The sequence below is a fragment of the Panthera tigris genome, chromosome B3 (assembly GCF_018350195.1).
Source record: "Panthera tigris isolate Pti1 chromosome B3, P.tigris_Pti1_mat1.1, whole genome shotgun sequence".
Classification (NCBI taxonomy): Eukaryota; Metazoa; Chordata; class Mammalia; order Carnivora; family Felidae; genus Panthera; species Panthera tigris.
Window position 1 is genome coordinate 64,676,413 of NC_056665.1, and position 20,600 is coordinate 64,697,012.

At 39.2% G+C, this 20,600-nt stretch overlaps 1 protein-coding gene and 1 pseudogene across 7 annotated transcripts; both read right to left on the reverse strand.

The window, feature by feature from the left end:
• Positions 1-207: 207 nt before the first annotated feature.
• TMCO5A (transmembrane and coiled-coil domains 5A) lies at positions 208-16,064 on the reverse strand. 7 transcript variants are annotated; one of them, XM_042989187.1, is made up of 13 exons: positions 15,991-16,036; positions 15,390-15,434; positions 15,187-15,304; positions 14,231-14,380; positions 13,681-13,804; positions 12,967-13,017; positions 12,176-12,247; positions 9,385-9,441; positions 8,924-8,983; positions 8,431-8,495; positions 6,998-7,055; positions 5,227-5,267; positions 208-1,393 (listed from the first exon to the last, which is right to left on the reverse strand). In XM_042989187.1, exons 4-13 carry the CDS (start codon positions 14,317-14,319, stop codon positions 1,195-1,197), a joined length of 816 nt encoding a protein of 271 aa, XP_042845121.1. In that variant the 5' UTR covers positions 14,320-14,380; positions 15,187-15,304; positions 15,390-15,434; positions 15,991-16,036; the 3' UTR covers positions 208-1,194. The 7 variants fall into 7 exon arrangements, with proteins under 7 accessions (XP_042845121.1, XP_007097692.1, XP_042845118.1 ...); XM_007097630.2 differs by lacking the exon at positions 15,187-15,304 and having other exon boundaries at positions 15,991-16,064; XM_042989184.1 differs by lacking the exon at positions 15,187-15,304 and having other exon boundaries at positions 15,995-16,047.
• Positions 4,758-4,855, reverse strand: LOC122239997 (annotated as a pseudogene).
• Positions 16,065-20,600: the final 4,536 nt, after the last annotated feature.

Consider the following 20,600-nt stretch of genomic DNA (forward strand, 5'->3'; position numbering starts at 1 on the left):
CAAGTTTTGAAGCAGTTTATAGTCTTATGCTATTTAGTTTAGAATCCTTGCTTTAGCCTTACAAACCTAATTATGTACCTGTTTTTTTTTTTTTTTAACTGAGGTGTTTTTTTGTTTGTTTGTTTTTTTCCAATGGCTTTTTAGTATCTCAATCTATGATCTTGAGAAGTTGTGGTTCTTATTGGCAGGAAGACACATGCAGTGAGCTATAGCTTTAAGAATTTGTTTAATTGATCAAGTTGGTTGTTTACATGTAAAGCTAAAATTAGTGATTAAATGGGCATCTGCTTTTGCCTGCTCAGTATCCCTTTCTCTTTTTTTGAGGGAAGAGAGGCCCTTTTTCTTACAGAAACACATTCCATTGAGTTTAGGTGGAGTTAACTTCCTTAACTCTTTTCCCCCTAACCTCCTCTATCCCTTATAAGAGGTTGGAAATGTGATTTCACAGATTCATGCTTGACCAATCAGAGCACTCCCATTCCTTAGGCCACACTGAGTTTGGGGCAGGGGTAGGCACTTGACCCCAGCTAAGGCAGTTTCTCTGAAATTGTCTGCTGTAGCTATTGGAAAAGATGGTTTCATTCTACCAAGGCTGCTAATCTTGTACTATGGGACTTAGGTTGTTGGCACTATCTTTCCACTAAAAGGAGAATGCCAATGCAAAGAGAGAGTGGGGAAATCCCAGTGGTATTGCTTTGAGACTCCTGGACCCAGCCATGCCAGAAACTGCAGATTTTTAGTTCCATGAGGCAATACCCCTGCCCCCCCCCCTTTATTTCTGCAAATTTACAAATTAGCTTAAGTTAAGGTCACTTATAACCAAAGAGTTCTAATATAAGTAGTGAGCAATCTTCTGCATTGCAGGGATCCAGTCTCTCAGATTTTAAAGATTTTCTAGAAGAATATATCAATTCTAACTTTGCTGAGCATCTATGACATTGTTTCCCAAGTAGTCTAGTTTGTTTACTGTCTGGTGCTATTTAGCTTATCCTGTAGTCCTAGAAATCTGTTGACAGAGCTTTCTACTGGGCAAGATCAATCTTGGAAAGACAACTGGAGATGGAAGATAATCAAGTAGACAGACCTGAAGGGAAAAGCTGAAGGAAACCTCTTCCCTCCGCAAATTCCGCCGTCTCTTAGTCTACAGACTCAGACACCACTTTTCTTCTTTTGCTCAAGGTTATTTCTTATGTATCAGTGGGGTAACATGTCCTCTGTCTCAAGTGTGAGAGATGGAAAGAGGAAGCATCTTAGCTTCCACAGAATGCCCCTGCTCAATATCTTGGGCAGTGTGTTGATAAGGAGATCGGGATTTATAAAGCATATGTGGAAAAACAAGTAGCCCAGCAGTCTGATGAAAAATAGGGTGGTGGAAAAGACATATTGAAAAAACCTGAAAAGAGAAAGTCAAGAAACTGTTAACCAGAGGTTAGGAAACCAGGAACAAAATCAAACTTATGCCTAAATGCATGTCTGGCTCCTTTTTGATCTTCAGATGTCTCCCACTAATTGTTGTCTTCATTACCAACAACCCCTTATAAAGGCAGCTCCTTCCCATACTCTGGCTAGCCAGGTATTCTCTGTTTCATCACCATGTTTGATTTTCTTTTAGTGTTTATCACTGGCTGAAATGATCTTGTTCTTTTATATTTTGTTTTATTTTTTTGTTTTGCAGAGTTGTTTTCCAAAGTGTTTTGCACCAATTTGTAACCCATCAGCAGGGTATGTGTTTCTGTGGGTCCATATTTTCTCTAACACTTGATATCATCAGATTTAAAAAATTGTGCCAAATGTGTGTAAAGTAATGGTCTTAATTTGCATTTCCCTGATGAACAATGATGCTGAACATCTGCTCATAGGTCTTACATGTCTGCTCTTGCCCATTTGTCTAGTAGGTTGTTTGGGCTTGTCTTATTGATTCGTAGGAGTTCTTTATGTGATCTTGATATCAGTCCTTTTCCATTGTGTGTATTGTGAATATCTTCCCTCTACTTTATAACTTTTATTTTCTCTAAGGTGTTAGAACAAAAGTTATTAATTTTAATAAAGTCTAGTGTATTAATCTTTATTTAGAACCAGTGTTTTTGTGTCTTATTCAAAAAACCATTCCCTACATCCAGTCCTAACAGATGTTCCTATTTTCTACTAGCAGTGTATTCTAGTTTAAAATATGTCCACACATTATTTGATATTCTGCCCTTTAAGAGACTCTCCTCCCTTGTACTGTGGGCTGGACTTAATAACTTGGTTCTCAAGAATAGAGTATCATGGAAGTGACAGTGTGTGACTTCCTAGATTACACACTAAAACCATTGCAGCTTCCTCTTTCCTCTCAGGAGGAAGCCAGCTGTCATGCTGGGAAGGATACATAAGCAGTCCTGTGGAGAGGTCTGTGTAAGGAGGAACTGAAACCTCCTGCCAACAAGCAGCAACATTTGTCCGATGTGTGAGTAAGCTACCTTGAAAATAGATCCTCCAGTCTAGCCTTCTAATGACTCTAACTTGGCCAACATCTTAAAAAAGTTTTCTTTGGTAAATGTTTGTTTATTTTGCAGAGAAAGAGAGCACAAGCTGGGGAGGGGCAGAGAGAGAGAGAGGAGAGGGAGAGACAAAGAATATGAAACAGGCTCCAGGCTCTGATTCAGATGCTCAACCACTGAGCCACCCAGGTGCCCCTGGCCAACATCTTAACTGCAACCTAATAACAGATGGTGAGCTAGAACCACCCAGCTAAGTGGCTCACAGATTCTTAATCCACAGACATTGTGAGATGATAAATGTTTGTTGTTCGAAGACACTAAGTTTTGGGATAATGTGTTATGTGGCAGTAGATAATTAATGTCAATTTTTAAAGATTTTTTTTCTTTTTGGACATTTAGTCCTTAACATATCTGGCCTTGCTTTTTAAATATAGTGTGTGTGTGTGTGTGTGTGTGTGTGTGTGTGTGTATTTAAATGTGATCCAATCTCATTATTTCTCATTATTACATCTCATCTCATCATTTTTACCCTGCTATTTTATTTTATTTTATTTTATTTTATTTTGTTTTATTTTATTTTATTTTAATGTTTGAGAGGGAGAGAGAGAGAGAGAGAAAGAGAGAGACAACGTGAGTGGGGGAGGGGCAGAGAGAGATGAGAGAGAATCCCAGGCAGGCTCCATGCTGTCAGCACAGAACCCGCTATGGGGCTCAAACTCATATCATGACCTGAGCCAAGATCAAGAGTCAGACGCTTAACTGACTGAGCCACCCAGGCACCCCTCCCCTACCTTTATTGAACAATTATTTTTTTCCTTTGTGACATACAATCACTGTCACATATCAGAGTTCCATATACGCCCTGTTTCTATTTCATTGGTTGATTTTATTCCTGTGACAGTATTACACTATTGTAATTAATGTAGCTTTAAAGTAAGTCCTCATAACTGGAAGGGCACGTTCCCCACTCTTTGCTCTCCTTTAAAATTGTCCAGGTTATTTTTGACTTACTTACTCTTGTATATCCAGTGTATTTTTAGAATAATTTTATTAAATTTAATGAAAAATCTTTTGGGCAGTTTGGTTGGAATTGAAATGAGCTTATCATTTGAAGAGAATTGATGTATTTATGATTATCTCACTATATTTCTCTTCTTTCATTCATGTTACTTTTAATGTTTCCTAATGAATTTCTGTAAATTCCCCTTATAGTGGTCTTGATTTTTTCTTAAACTGATGAATTATTTTGACCTTGTGGTTTTACTATGATTTGCACAAGCAAATTTCTACTTTTTCCTTTCCTGTGTAACCCTTACCCAGTTGTGCTACGTTGCTGCTTGAGGCAGCACCAGTTCACTACCTACCTCCATCCACCAGTCAAAAACAGCCCGTTCCTCATCAATAATTGGTCTTGGTGATAGGAGTTAGGATCCATTATAGTATAGCATCTTGGTCAGAATTAGAATCAGAAAACGTTTACAAATCTCTTCCTAGTATTCTCCTTGAAGCTGAATACAGTATTCATAAGAAAGTTCTGGGATGTTATTCCCAGAGAAAATCCTAGGCATAATCTACCTTTATTATCTCTTGAGTCAGTGCCCGATATACCAGTGCCCCATAGGATATTGGAGCAGAGCAAGAGAAAGACCCTTCTAGTTTGATATGATGAGCTAGACTTTTAGGATATTGTCAGATTCTCTTCAGGATACCAACCCTCTTTTAAAGCAGATACTTCTTACCCTGGGAGCCCATGCGGGTAATTTCACGCTAAACACTGGTGTCAAATTATAGGCGAAGGCAGCCTTGGAGTTCTAGGGAAATTCTGCTAGCTTTCAGGGAGTATTGTATTTAGGGATATCTGAATATGTAAAATGAAGGGGTATCCCCCTTGAGCAAATTTTCCAGACAATTGAAGCTGACCTTTAAGCATCAATAGTTTTACGTTAACCATTTTGATGGAACTCTGTCTAAATCATATTTCATGCCACTTTGAATATATGTTTCTCTTTGCCTTCTTAAATAAATTATATTGAACATAATCTGACCTTTTCTTACAAATGCAGGGGCTTCATGAGTGCCAATTTTACTTTGCTATCACAGTGATTCTCTCAGGACTAATATCCGCTCGGTTGTTTGAATCTTGAGCTCTTACTCAGTTTAACAAGTATTTTTGAGGAATTATGTTCTGGGTACTGTTGAGTGTGATCTCTCTTTCATAATCATTTTCTCTCATTTGCTGTTAAGTAGGGGTATACATGGATTTACAATTCTCTAGTATTTCTAATGTAACATGTTGACATTGTATTAAGTTTGCGGGGGACACATCTCACAAAATAGTGTGAAAATCCAATCATCTTATGAATCATAAAAAGGATCCCCATTTCCAATCTTGATGTTATTGGGGAACCAGATCCATCAAGCTAATTCAAATCATTAAAGGGAAAAAGGAATAAGCATGAGATTTGCCACATCTATCTTAGGTAATAAAGTTCTTATTTCTGATTACTACTAGCCTATTAGCTTCTAAAACTGGAAAATTGAGATTAGGGATTGCCTTGGGATGAGGAAGTCATACGTTAGAAGTGAGAAACTTGGTCATCGATGACACTAGTTTGTTGACTTCACTCTGGGGGTATGTGTGTGGGTATGTCTACAAGGGTTTCCTTGTTTAGACTTTGTTGTCTGCCAGGATGGCTAAGTGAAACTCCCCATTTTCCAGGAAGTTTACTCAAAGGTGTCTCCTTACCTTTTACAGAACCAAGTTCCCTTGTTTTGGAGAGAATCATCCTGGAAGAAGGAAAGACATTAATAAATAAGCAGTTTCTGGAATCTACCATTCACTGTCAAATAACATTCAATGAGCCATTAGTTAATGTTATATTTAGATAATGTCTTGCAATTTTTTATATGCATAAACAGATGGAATTTTCAGAGATGAGCGTATATATTTGCTTGTATGTATGTGTAATTTTGTATTACTTTTTAATATATTGATAGAAATGAATGAAAGCCTGAAAAGTCAAGGTAGGTTGCCCTTTTTCGTATGTAAGGTCATACAGCTAATAAGTGGCAGGGCCAGACTTGGAACCTGGGTCCTTTGAATCCACATTACACCCTTACCTCCTGCTTAACCAGTAACCCTTAAAGAAGTTTACAGGCTATGAAAACCACACGAATGTATTCTAAGAGAAGTTTTAAGAGTTCTAAAAATATAAAGATGAGGATATTTCCTGGATTTCTGTGGCATCTCTCTTCCAAAATATTTTCTCAGCTATTTCATTTTCCTTTTAGCTTGCTTGTGAGATAAAAATGAAGAAGTACAATCACATTTTAAAATTGTGAAAATGATGCTCACAGAATTGGAATTAGAAAGAAACTTTCTGGGTTACGAATTTTGTTCCCTAGCTTGAGTGAGATTAAGCAGCATGCCAGCTGGTCATTTGCTCAGGCAGGCTGTAAAGGTTGTTCAGACATCATAGGTCATCGAACCATCATGGGACTCTGGTAATCTTGAGGAAGATTTTTTCTCTGATAGGTGGTGAGAAGGAATACTTTGATTAGTCAGTGAGAATAGATGATGGGATACATCAGGGAGCATGCCAAGCTTGGTTCTAGAGAGGTGGAGTCCAGTTATTTTCAGGAGTTTTGTTGTTGCTGTTGGTTGTTGTATAATATGCAAGCTTGGGGCCAAAATAACTTGTTCTGAATAATGGGAACCATGGTCACTGTGAACATGGTCTAATACATATCCAAACATCTGGATGACCCCAACGACAATAGATGATTGTTGATATTTGTTTTTTAGGAATAAAATACTTACTTTTTTTGAAATTATGAAGACTATCTAAATGATAAAGTTTCTAGTGAATGTCAATTTTGGCTCTAAAGCCAATATAAGTTACAAAATTAAAGTCTAATGGAAGTTTATCTTTTTGCCACCACAAGACACGAAGCAGGCCAAGAGGATGCTCTAAATCCAATTGTGTCCTTTAGACCGTTGCATATATGCTAATGACATCATGATGTTAAATATGAACAGACACTGAAGCTGTTACATAAAGAAGTAATGACTTCTCATGTTTTAACTCGTGGGCTAATTCTGATATATGTCCTGGTGCTCTGTGTAGTGAGAAATTTGGGATCCTGTTGGGATCACCAGGAAAGACCATTGTGATTATGGGAAATGGGAGGAGTGGTATATGTGTCTTGTCTTGGCCTCTTCTCCACAAGAATGTTCCTTCAGTTAATATTTCTTCCTGCTTCCATTCTAAACTCTGTGAGGTCTGAGGCTAGTTTCTTTGAGAACAAGTCATTTGCATGGCTCTGAGAGAAGAGAGACCATTGTCCCATAGCATCTTCGTATGTTTAGGGTTGGAATGCTTTAGAATTATGTGTCCTAGTATTCTTGGAAAATGCACATGAGAAGATTGGTATGTGTCTGGTGGCTTATAGTGTTTTGGAAACTCCCTTGAAGGTAATGACCCTGAGAAAAGCTGAAAGTGGACTGAAATGGTTACCTTATTATTTTGGCTGTTACACTTTTTTCTAGCAGAATTCATGCTCAAGACTTTTGATCTAGGAGAGAAAGAACCAAGGTGGGAATTGAATAAAGTACATTTAAATGTTCGTATTACATCATGGTTATTTAAAAAAGTTTTATATTCTAAAGCTTTACTGTCCAGTATTGTAGCCAATGGCTATGTACCTGTTTACATTTAATGAAAATAAAAAAATCACTTCCTCCATCACAACAGCCATCTTTCAAGTACTCAATAGGTGCATAGTGGCTACATACTAGATAGCACAAAAAATTCCATTGGGTAGTCCTGTTCTAAAATCTTGGCTTAGTAATGAAGCCATACTTAATGTTCAGAAAGGATCTCAGGAGACTTGAAGGTGTCCATTAGGGGTAAGGACCTCTAAGTCCTGGTGCCCTGGCCCCCAGGCCACAATGTGGACTAGCCTATTTAGGGGCTGTATGAAGCCTAGGTCTTTTTCTCTTAATCCCAAGACTCCAAAATATTTAATACATGGATATACTTCCCAAGTGAATTAAGATTTAAATTTTAAAGAGGGTCAGGGAATGGAAGTGAGGTTTTTGGTTTTAGTTTCTCACTATTTAGACTCTTGACATACTCAAGGAGTATTTTTTTTTTTTTTTTGCGGGGGGGGGAGGCTTTTCTCTTACTCTAATTTCTAATTTTAATGTTCATACTTTAATATAGTATACAGTTTGCGTTTCATAATCTGATTGACCTAGTTTATGTCTGGAGATTAGTTTCATGCCTATCCCGTATGGTTGAATTTCCATACATTTTGGGGAAGTGAGGATAGTATTAATTTTAAGACCTTTATTATAAAATTTAAAGAATGCCCATTTTATCAGGGTGCCAGACCACTAACCCTTTTTATTTATTTTACTGTACTTTATTTTATTTATTAAAAAAATTTTTAATGTTTATTTTTGAGAGAGAGAGTGAGTGAGTGCACACCTGGGAGAGGGGCAGGGAGAGAGACACAGAATCAGAATCAGGCTCCAGGCTCTGAGTTGTCAACACAGAGTACCATGCAGGGCTTGAACTCACAGACCAGAGATCATGACCTGAGCCCAAGTTAGATGCTCAACAGACTGAGCCACCCGGGCACCTGACCGTTTTTAAAGCACATGTTCTTGCCCTTAATATAAACCTGAATAATTGACAATGTGATTACAATTATGAAGGAAGGTATGTTTCTGCAGTCTGTTAAGAAAGATAGGAGAAGGACCTGCATTTTTAAATAGATGTGGTTGAGTGGGGGTCAACAAGATCGCTAACAGAGAGGAAAGTTATGTGGTGTTGGGGCTCACTGAATTCCAAATAGGAATTGATCAGAGAAATGTTTGCTCTGACTCCGGCTGAGATGGAGTTACCACTAAAACCGGGATGTTCCTTTGTTTGCCAAAGCTCACACTTCTCTCTCAAGGAACCGAGTCTCTAGTTCTTCTTCTATTTTCCTCAGAGTTTCCTGGTACTTCTTCGAAGAGAAATAAAAGAAACCACAGTTACTTGCTAGAAGCCTTATGTGCTTTTTGCTGTTAATAACCATGTGTTACAGCATTGTCATGTGAATGTTTGGTATTCCCACTGCCATTTTGTCTCCTTTCCCAGTCCACCAGCCCCCTACTACTCCAGATCTCTTACTGCACTTCACCACTGGGCAGGTCCCTGTGGTTATTGGGATTATAAACAGGGAAAGTGCTCATTATTAATTTAAGAGTTCAGAGCTTTGGAGATGAGGGCAGTAATAGAATGATTCTAGTGGTAGAGTGTCATCCTCCCTAAAGGCCTTTGTAATGCCACCTTGAAGCATTAAAATTGTTGCAGTGTTCTTTGAAAAGCCTGGTTTCATTTCATCCTGTACCTTAACAAACGCATTACTATCCCTTTACAGAGAAACTGTACCTTTATGCAGAGGGCCTGATCTTCACAGAGCTGTGCCACAAATGTGTAGTCTTCCATTACCTGGGAAGTCAAAATTCAGTCTTAAATTTTACTCAGTAAGTTGCTATAAGAACAGTAGTATACTTGTTTCCTCTTAGGCCCCAGGCCTTAAATGTGCTTTTCTAATTGTTCTAAATATGTATTTGCTGTATGTATGAAATCATGCCTTTTTTGTTTTTTTGTGGATGAACAGGCTGTACTTTACAGTCCCGATGGAAATTACTTGGGGACAGTTGGGAGAAAAATAGATACTAATTCATAGAAGGTATAGATTATGGAGAATATTCCGTAAAAAATGTGAAAAGAGAAGGTAATCTGGGGGACTGTATTGACATGATGTAATACATTCCTTCAAATCTTGTGACCAAAGATCAAGTTTTCCTTACTGTGGGAGAAGGAACATTGAAGTTATTGTCGTTTACCTTGGTCAGCTTTTGCTCTTGGTCTGCACAGGAAGCTTCCAGCTGTTTTAACTTAGCCTATAGAAAGGGAAAGAGACTGGTAACTCAGCCAGGTAAAAGCAGGATTCCATTCTGAAATGGGATCACAAACATTATCTCACAGGTGGTTAAAGTGCGTCAGGACCAATTTTAGATGTCTTTTTAATGGAGGGGATTCAACCTTGAGATGAGAGGACACTTGAATTGAATCTAGTGTGAAGTAGCACTAATTTGGTGTGTATGAAGATGTTACGTGGCTGGAGCTTAGGGGCAATTGGTAAGAATGAAATGAGGTAGGGAAAGGTAGACATGTAAGAGATTACAATAGGCCCTTATAGCTTCTGGAGAGTTTGGTTCTTTATTCTAATTGCAGTGAGAAGCCAGGTGAGAGCTTAAAGTTGTAAAGATACAATCTGGTTTGTCTTCTTTCTTGTTTAAATTTATTTAAAAAATTTTTAATGTTTGTTTACTTTTGAGAGAGAGAGAGAGAGAGCGCGCGCGAGAGTGAGTGAAAGAGAGCAGGGGAGGGGGTAGAAAGAGAGGGAGACACAGAACCCGAAGCAGGCTCTAGGCTCCGAGCTGTCAGCACAGAGCCAAATGCGGGGCCCAAACTCATGACTGAGATCATGACCTGAGCTGAAGTCGGACGCTTAACTGACTGAGCCACCCAAGTGCCCCTGGCTTGTTTTCTTTCTAAAGAATAATCTTTTCTGTGTGTGGAAGGTAGACTGTTTAGGTCTAAGTATAAAGGCAGGAGGACTAACTAGTTAGGAGGCTACTTTAGCATCCAGGTGAGGGGTTATGGTGGCTTGCAAAAGGGCGGTGTAATAGTAGTAGAGAGGAAAAGATGCATTTGGGGTATATTCTGTAGGCAGAGGGGACATACTGCAGGCTTTCCTCTCTTCCCTTTTCAGCTCTATTGTTCCCACTTTCATTGAGCTACCATTTTTTTTTTTTTTTTCACATTTGGACTCTTCTAACAGTTCCTTTCCCCACCAGTCAATTACATCTAGGGCCAGACAGCCAAAGGTGCTATGGGCTGTATTTTAAAGACAGTGACCTGAGTCACAAGGAGTTGAGTCGGATGTCCTATTAAACTGCTGAACTGATCACCAGCATGCAAGAGGAACAGAAGCAAAAGAGATAATGTATATTTCATAGAGTTAGAGATACAACGTGAGAATTCTTCAAAATAGGTGGACAAAAGGGAATGATTCAAAGCATTAATAATACTCTTTAGGGCTGGGCTGATGGCTGCCAGGAAAATAATGGCCACTGTTGTGCCAGGAACTCTCTGTCTGGAGTCTGTCACAATCACCTCACCTGATGTGGCCAGCATAGCCAGACTTAAAGTGTCACCGCTAGATTTGGGCAGACTTGCTGTTAGCAAAACTTGTTTTGGGCAGAAGAAGGAAGAAAATCAGTCTTCTAATCTCTGCAGTTTTATGGCTAGGATAATCAAGGAGCTTTAAGCTCCTTTCTAGTCTTAGCTCAAGTTTATTCCCCATGTACACACAGGCTCCTGATTTCTTTCTTTCCAGATAAGTGTCCTGGATAGGCATGCCCAAACAACTTACTTGAAGGCTTTGACTTCCTCTTTTTTATGTCTATCAATGCTAATTTGGCCACCAGAACATAGAGCAGTAATTCTCTATTCTTTCATTTTCGATTTCTATTTTAAATGTGTCTATATCTTCAGAGTCTTCATACACACAGTATGGGCTTAAGTATGGGCTTAAATGTGGGGCTTAAGAAGCAAAAGAGATTGAAAGATAGGGACAGTGTGTTTTTCTGCTCTTTAATTTACTTGTTCTTAAATGACATATATAAAAATAAGTATCAAAAAAAAAAGCAAGATGGGGCCTGGGTGGTTCAGTCAAAAGAGCACGTGTCTCTTGATCTCAGGGTCATGAGTTGGAGCCCCACACTGGGTGCAGAGATTTCTAAAAAAAATAGAAAAAATAAGAAAAAAAAACCTTAAACATCATAAAAAGAAGCAAAGAAAAATTAGATAAGGCAAGGACAAAGACATATTCCTACAGAAATTATCAATAAGAATTGAATCTGCCTTCTGAAAAAAAAGATCTCTAAATCTTGCATCTTTGATCAGATGGGTTATGGTTGTGCTCAGGTGCTTAACTGTGAAACACAATTAGGGAAATGGTAAGCCCTGTATGATGCACTTAGCAGTTAGAGGTCACTATATACTTGAATGACCAGTTGAATGAATCCTTTGCTGGATTGGAGTCAATGACAGGGTGTGTAAATTACCTAGCACACAGTAGATTTACAAGTCCAAACTCTGCCTCTATATGAATTCATGCATATGCTTCTGCCATACTTTTAAATAATCACCTTAAAATTGTGACTTTTTAATGTTTTAGAACTCCAAAAAAAGAATATTTTATATACACAATTTCATTCAGTTTTCAAACTGAGGCTGGGAGGAACTGATTAAATTGCTCAACTTCATATATCACACTAAGTACCTCTGGGTCTGGGATTTAAATGAGGGACTTCAACTACCTCCAATGTTATGTATGTATTTGTGCATTTGTGCCCTCTTTTTGATGGAAAGAGAATAAAATATATGGCTTCAGAGTGAAAGCCCTTACTAAGGGCAGGGGAGAATTCAGCATTTAGTAGCCCAGGTTTAATCTGGCATGGCTGAAACTACAAAGAATTTATCCCAGCTTTGACAATTGTTTCCACTTAAAGACTTGTTTTCCTGGTCACGCAGACCAAACCCATTCGAGATTGCTTTTTTGTTTACCTTTGACTCTTCTGGGGTTCCTTTTAGATCTTCTTGTTCACACTTGGTTGCCTTATGTGATTTCCTTGTAAGCTGTGGTTTCAAACAGAAAAGATACATTTCAAATAAAAAATATATCAAATAAAAAAAAATATAGCAGACAAAGACATTCTCTGATATGTGGGAGACAGTAACTTGGCCCATATCAAAGCTGCCAGGAAATGGTCCCTTGATGGATACTTGGTGTCTTTGGGAACATCTTTAATCTACCTCCATTTATTCTCACTAGTTTTGGCCACCAAAGCTGCTCAAAGCAGGAGTACTTCCCTGAACCCCTAATCCATGCCACATTATTCAGGCCTGTGGGCATAGGTCAGAAAGTAGGGGAATCATAAAGAAATCCACTGTATTTTGACCAGTTGAGGTAGAGGGAATACCTGGACAAAGAAGAAGGAATTTTTAGGAATTAAGTGTTTTTAAAAGTCTCTATTGAAAGCAAAATTAACCTCTCACCACAGAGGTCCCAGTCAATCCCTTTGGAAGCAATTTCCTTGTGATAGAATGAAGAACCTATGGGATCACTGAATACCTGGGATGCCCTATCCACTCCTTTCAATTTGACACTTGCAGGGATAATCCATGGCACTTTGGTCATGACACTCAGCCTCAGGAGAGTGGATTAGTAGTAGTGCCCACGCCCAGCACAGGCCTCTCTGACATGTGGGATCTTCTGTGATTATTTGCCCTCCCTTGCCTCTTTGATGAGTGGTGCTGCTGTGGGGACACCAGGGAACACAAAAGCCCCATGTCACCTTTCTTTGAAGTTCTTCTATACTGTGGACCAGAGTCTCATTCTTCCTATCCTGTTGAGAGGACGAAGCAGAGTTTAAATGTGCATCTGTGTACCACCATCTTGATTTGGTTGACTGTTCTTTATTTTACCCCAGTGATATTTTACTACAGTAACTGTACCTTCCTGCATAATGTCAGGTAAAGGACCTGTGGTTTGATCTCCATACGTACACACCAACTTCCCAGGGATTGAGATGACCACATCCCCGGCTTCCCAATATTAAATATTACCAGAGACACCCTACCCTCCACACATCCCCTTCCATGCAAGGACATACTCTGCTATGACTTTTGAGTTGATTATACTTTGTATGTAAAAAGGGGAAACTGTTGTTTCTGACTGTGAGGAGGAATCAACCCTATCAGTTGGCTTTTCCCTGCTTTTTTAAACCTTTTTTTAAAGTTGATTGATTTATTTTGAGAGAGAGAGAGAGAGAACCAGCAGGAGAGGGGCAGAGAGAGAGAGGGGGGGAGAGAGAGAGAGAGACAGACAGACAGACAGACAGAGAGACACAGACAGACTCCGAAGCAGGCTCCATACTGTCAGCGCAGACCCTGACTCAGGGCTTGAACTCATGAACCGCGAGATCGTGACCTGAACTGAAGTCAAGATTCAGACAGTTAACCAAATGAGCCACCCAGGAACGCCCAGCTCTTCCCTAATTCTTGCTTACAAGTCTGGCTGTCTCTTCTTCCAGCTCCTGCAAGGCTTTTTTCCTCTCTATCATGGTGTGGTTCTCCTTTTCCCATTCTTCATCTTCAGCCAAGTCTCTGGTGTGAGCAATCTCACCTTCCATCCTGGACGATGCAAGCACACACTATGAGGAACTGACAGTCTTAGAAATAATAAAACACATAAATAAATAAAATCTAAAGTTGGAAACGCTTTCTTTCCTGGATCCTTAGGATCAGAATCTCTTTAAAGACAAGAAAAGTACGATTCCCCCGTTTACCACATCAAACACCCCACTGTACTTCCAGCTCAGGTGAGTATCTTTCATTCTTTTAGGATTTTCTTTGTTGTTGTTGTTTTAATGTCTATTTATTTTGAGAGGGAGAGAAGGAAATTAAGTGGTATGAGGGGCAGAGACAGAGGGAGAGAGAGAATCCCAGGCAGACTCCATGCTGTCAGAACAGACCCTGATGAGGAGCTTGATCCCATGGTCATGATCCCTCAGGTCCTTCCTGAGTTAGGAACTTCCCACATGAAACCCCAATACTCACCTCTGAATCTCATTTTCTTTCTCTTGGATTTTGAGAAGAAGTTCCTGATTTGCTTCATCTATTCTCTGCATATCCCTTTCAAGGTCCATGTTCAAACTGTTAATGTTCCTCTTTGACTGGACCAGTCTTAAGATTTCCACTTTCTCTGACCTGTAGGCTCAGCCCCCAAAATGAATAAGGGCCAGTTATCTTAAGATCACTAATTTTTTGGGCCAAAAAGGATATCTAGAAGACATATAACTCATTAGCCTGGCTATTTTTGGGAGCACACCTTTCCTTTTTCATTTTTAGGAAATTACATTTCTTAATTATGCTGTACAATTTGTTTCAATAATTCTTAACTCAGCAAAGGAGGTCTTTGTTGGCCAGAGTGCTCAGTATAATAGTGCACCTCCACTCTGGTTCCAGGAGAAGTTTTGCTTCCTTAAATAGCCTTTTGCATTGGAGAGAATGATTTTCAAATTGTTCACAAAAGCTGCTCATGCAGTACACTTTTATCAAGTACATTTAGTCAGGAAGCTGGTACATAATTTATGATTGGACATAGGTTTATGCAGAACCACAAGAAGTTTCCACCAGCAGTTAGGGCTTCAGTCTTTTCCTACCTCCCTTCAACTGAAAATTTCTCTGCTATTGCCTACTAGAAAGCTTGAGAATATCCTATGGGAGTCACTCCATTGAGCACACACAGAAGTAATCCAGGTTTTCACTTTCAAGAATGCAGGTATCATTTTTGAAGTAAATTTGAATGAAATAATGGTAACTTAATGCTAGTGTAGTCTAGAAATGTATCTGGCACATGGGAAGGTCTCAATAAACTTTTTGTTTTCTTGAAAATGAATTAATTCATTGAATTAATTGGTTTGTCTCTAAAATCACTAACTGGAAATAAGATAGGTAGATGGGCATATGTATTGAGTAGGCACAAGGGACGGTTTTGGAAAAGAAATTCCTACCTTGAAGGGCTGGCTTGGATGGGGGCTTTGCAATGGCTGTCACTTCAGGAGGCCAAGGGGTGTTTGGGGCAGAGTACAGTGGAGGACAGATGGATAGGAGCTGAAGGAGAGAGCAAGACTAGAAGATGAAAGGAGGAATCAGTAGCAGACCTGCTTCATACCTTGGTCCTTGGATGTGACTTTGCATAATCAGGACTACTTACTCATAGTCTAGCTGATTGTCCTTGTGTTCTTCCATTGTAGATTCCCTAAAATACCAGCAGAGATGTATGTAATGAATTGGGGAAATGGGTCCATTTATAAAACACAGTAACTAGCTGAGAGTCCCAAAAGACAGGAACAAAATTAAGTTAACTGGTTTTTTTCCCTCCCACTCCTATAATTTGGCCATAACGAAACTTAGCTTTCTGATTCTTCTGCCCATGAATATGCTTATGCCTCAGTAAGGATACAGTGAGGATAGAGGGATAATGCTGGAAAATTCAATATACATCCTGCAGCAGATAGATGGTTCACCAACACAAAACCCTTTGGAAATGTATACGTGGCAGTAAGCATCAATAGATGTTATCAGTTGTTCTTAATATCTTTTTTTCTCTATGCCCAGGTGCTTCTCTTAAGCCCCATGTGCATAGATAAATGTGCATAACTGCCCTGGAAAATAATCTTTCTAGCCTGGCTTCTGCAAGAATCTCCAGATATTAAGATCTTTGGTATTAAATAGGACTCAGAAAAAACAAGCAGGAGTAAATAATTTGGCTTGTTCTGCTACTTAGTTTCCTCCTTTTCTCCAATAAAGTCTACCTCCCTTCTGATGTATGGTCTTCTGGATTCTGCTCTAGTCTATTAGCTTCTGAAGAGTCTAATCTTTCCCCACTGGAACCATCCAATAGAATCTCAGAACCTTCTATAGGGTCATAATTCTGCTCTTGACATAGGATGGGTGGGGCAGTATGTTACAATAGGATGGATGGCAATGGTTTCTCCTCATTTGTGCCAAGTTCAGAGCCGAGTCTTCCCTTTGGTGGCAGTAGTTTCAATGGATCTGATTTCTAGGCAGATTGAAGGGATAGCTTCTGTCTCTTTTCTCTAGCAGATTGAGCACTTTCCTTGCCCAAGCTTGACTCATATGGGAACTCTGGGTCCTAACACCAGCAGCCTAATCCCATAATGTAGTCAACTAACTACTCATTCATTCACCAAACACTGAAACTTGGAAGGAGCACCTATTTTTGCCAGGCACTGTTCTAAGTACGAGGGAGACAGAATGGGAACGAAATAGCCCAAAGCACTTGGCTTTATGGAGTTACACTCTAGGGTGTGTGTTGGGGGTGGAAAGGGGTAACACAATCAACAGAAAACAGGAGTAAATTGATTTTATTTGGTATGTATATTTTGGCCAGATTAGGCACAATTTGTAACTTTTTATGTGTGCAAGTCACGGAAACCTGAAGTTTCAGATCTTGACTTAATAAGGACTGCATTGAGTTGATTTGTGGGCCAGAGTGACTTCTTAACATACTGTAGTTTCTAACAAACTATTTGTAAAATTAATGGCCTCTGATGACCCCCATTACCATCTCCCTTCTTCCTGAAAGAAGGCATTTCATTGCTTTATGAAGCTGTACACAGAAGAGTAATTAAGTAACAATTCAGGCCAATGGCCTCTCGGAGGAATTAATGGTAGGGAGAGTTCATTAACCCCAGCTGGTTATAGCTTCTTCAGGAAATGCCCTGGACCAAGGTTATCTTGGCGATTAATGTATTGGATAGAGACTTTAACTAGGATAAAAATAAAGCTCTATCTCCTTCCTGGGGAGCTTTTCTCCTTGAGGGGCTACCAAAGGCAAGCCCGTAGGGGCAGCAGAACCCCAAGCTTGGGGCCTTGTGTGGGAGGAAGACAACAGATAGCCACTAGTAAGAATTGCTAAATCAAGGTAAAAACAGGGCCTTGGGGGCAGGTTAAGGTCCTTGAGGAAGCCTTCCTGCTATTTGGGAGGTGGCTTTTGATTAACACCCAATGCAGCTTTAGGGCAGCTGTTAACACCACCTTAACTTTTCCAGGCCACACCCTGACCTGCACAGAGTCGCTGCCAGAGAGACGCAAATTTTGCTGCATTGCTGCCAGGGATGCAGTGGCGTTTATGTGGAAATCTGTTGTGAAAACATCCTCTTTTGACAGGCTGGGCACTTTGGCTCTTTTTGCTGGGGCTTCACCCTCCTACTCTGAGGGGTCTGGTCAGGTGCATAAGCCTGAGAAACTGCCTGGGCCCTTGTTCTTTCTGCCCCTTCCCGGGGAGAGAGACCTATTTCTTTTGCTCATCTCACTTGTCCTCACTTTACTTTGGCAAAATCTTCTTGGATATTTTTATAAATGAGCCTGGTTTTGAGGCTCATAGCCAGGCAAGGCTCTAGAACCTCATTTTAGATCAGTTTTCAAATACAGAATCAAGTACACTATTTTCCTTATGTCCTTACTTATTTTTAGTGACTATTTCTGTACAGTCTTTAGGCTCATGAAATCTCTTTCAGTTTCCTTTCAGAATCCTTCTCAGAATAGCTTTCTCAAAAGCAGAAACTTGAACTAAACTGAAATGTGAAGCAAAAGAGAGAAAGAGAGTGTACCAATACTTAATATTGTCATTATTTAATATCCCAGTAAACTGCGGTAGTTTAAATCGGCAAAAGGTTGTGTATTTTCTTTTAAAACAAAATCTATTTTTGCCTGTTAAACCCTTTTTTATAGTTTTCATAGAATAGGTACACTGTGGTACTTTTCTTTTTCACTTAATAATTTGTATGAACATTTCCCAGGTTGCTATATGCTCTCTGTAATTATAATTTCAAACACTACATGAAATTGTGCTGAGTTGATAACATTCATAATCTGCTTCATCCTAACCTTCTTACCACACTGTTTACCCTTTTGCATACCTATCTCCTCTTGAGGGCCTGGAGAGTACCTATATGAATTTTCTAGAGCTGCCATGACAAAGTACCATAGGCAGGGATGCTTTAACAACAGAAGTGTATTTTCTCACAGGTCTGGAGGCTGCGAGTCCTGATAAAGGTGTCGGAAGGGCTGTTTATCCTAAGGCCTCTTTCCTGGGCTTGTAGATGGCTGTGTCTGTTCTGTGTCCTCACACGGGCATCTCTGTGTGTGTGTGTCTGTGTTGTAATGTCATCTTATGAGGATGTCAGTCATGTAAGATTAGGACCCACCTTAATGACCTCATTTAAAATTAGTTACTGTTTTGAAGGCCCTATCTCCAAATAAAGTCACATTTTGAGCTACAAGGTATTTAGACTTCAATGTATGATTTTGGGGGGACGCAAGTCACTCTACATCAGGTATTCATCAAGTGCTTAACTGTGACCAAATTGATGAACATTCAGGTTGTTCTCTCTTTGCCTAAATAACAGCACTTCAGAGAATATATTTGTAGAGTCATTATATTTTTTCAGGTATAACCAGAGTATTAAAGTATATACACTTACATTTTTACCGGTTTTGAATGCCTATTCATTAATATATCTGTCAACTGCTTTTTACAGATGAGGAAAGTAAAGACAAGAGAGATTAAATGTCTTGTTGGGATTAAAACAGATTTTTAAAAAATCTGCCAAACCTGATACCGCATCTCTCAACATTTTCTGGTTCATTCTTCTGTAAGCCTAGGAAAGTGTAATAGGACAAGGGCATTTCCTCAGTTTTAACACAGTGCTGGTATTGAGGAGCAGTTATTCTGAGTACTTCACATATTAGTGATATAATTTTCATTTTCAGTGAGGTCGTTTCTTCTAAAGTAACCATGCTTGATCTCTGCTTTCATAACCCTTTGCTTTATTTTAAATTTGCTTCTCTAGCTTTAATTTAAAAAGTTTGCAGTTAGGAAGTGATTGTTAAATGGCAGATTACTAAAAAGGATAACTAGAACCTCTGCAAGCAGACGTTTGTAAAAATTTTACATTGAAATTTAATATAATTCTATACTCCCTTCTCAGTTCTTCTTTGTTCTTTCTGCCGTGTACTGGGAATACCTTTAAATTTGCTTGTTGGTCCCTTCTGATAATTACAGAGAGGTCTTTCATACATTGAGATTTTAGGATGTCTTTTACTTAGCAGAAGTAATACTATGCTGGAATGTTTATACAATAAATGGCTTGTGTGTAGCTTATCTTTGGCTCTATAATTCATTATTCTTCCTTTACTTAGCAGACATTTTTCTGAGCATCTAAGTGGGTAACAGGATGACCCAAAGATGACTAGAGTACTCTCAGTTTCATAAGGCTCTGCAGTGTGATAAATGTTATAATGCAGGCAGATAAAAATTGCTTTGGAATTCACAGGGGGAGCATCTAACTTTATGATTTAGGGAAGCTTTAAAGGAGAGGTGCCTTTTGGATTGAGTTGAGTCCTAAAGGAAGAGAGAAACATTATAGATAATAGAAAGGTTACTCTAAGAGGAGGGAACAACAGGTTCAAAGGCACAGTATGCTCAGTATTGAAGGGTAAAAATTCATTGTAGTTTCTGTCTAAAGTAGCACATCCCAATGTGTGTGACATGAACAGTGGGTTGTGTGACTGATAGATTTAGGTGAGACACAGAGGTAACATTTTTGAATTTAAAAATTAATTTTAAATAGTGATAATATTTAGTAAAGCTATAAGTAGTACATTAAAACTTGATTTACAGAGGCACCTGGGTGGCTCAGTTAGTTAAGTGTTCAACTCTTGATTTTAGCCCAGGTCATAGTCTTACAGTTCATGGGATTGAGCCCTACATCAGGCTCTGTGCTGACAGCGCGGAGCCTGCTTGGGATTCTGTCCCTCCTGCTCTCCCTGCCCCTCCCCTGCTCGTGCTTTCTCTCTCTTTCTCAAAATATAAATAAATAAACTTAAAAAAAAACCCTTGATTTGGAGACATTGCTTTGAATGAGAATAAATTTATTTGAGTAAAAATAGTACTTGGTTTAAAGAAAAATAGTAAGTAGACAGTTATTCTGAGGGAAGATGAATGTCGCAAACAAGGTAGAATGTGAGTAACTAAAGTTTGGGGATTAGTGCTCTAAAAGCACATGTGGCAAAGGACAGCTAGGTCGGCAGAGGAGCACCATGTACTTGTGCTCAGGATGTCGGGTTTCATCTTGAAGCACCCCAAGAGGCATTAGAGACTTTTAGGTAGAAGGGTGACATGGTCATCATATTTGAGAAAGATAATTCTGGGGCAGTGAAGGATGGATGGGAGGAAGAAGCCCCCAGTGCTTGTCCATACTGTGCATTATGATCAGCCATCTCAGGGGAGATACTTTATGTTTCTGTTTGGAACGGAGGCTCAAGTTTTTATCATGCATTTTTTACCCCACTGGAAATTGCATATTAGAGTTTTTAATATTATGTTATTTTATGTTTG

Bases quoted from the DNA above. Each gene is read 5' to 3' on its own strand.
- TMCO5A (XM_007097630.2), bottom strand. From the start codon at position 15,424: ATGGAAGAACACAAGGACAATCAGCTAGACTATGA. The intron at 8,496-8,923 runs GTACAGTTTCTC...TTCTCTTCGAAG, and splicing joins ATCAGGCCCTCTGCATAAAG to AAGTACCAGGAAACTCTGAG. The intron at 7,056-8,430 runs GTGAGCTTTGGC...TTTCTCTCCTAG, and splicing joins CGGTTCCTTGAGAGAGAAGT to ATCAAAAGTCTTGAGCATGA.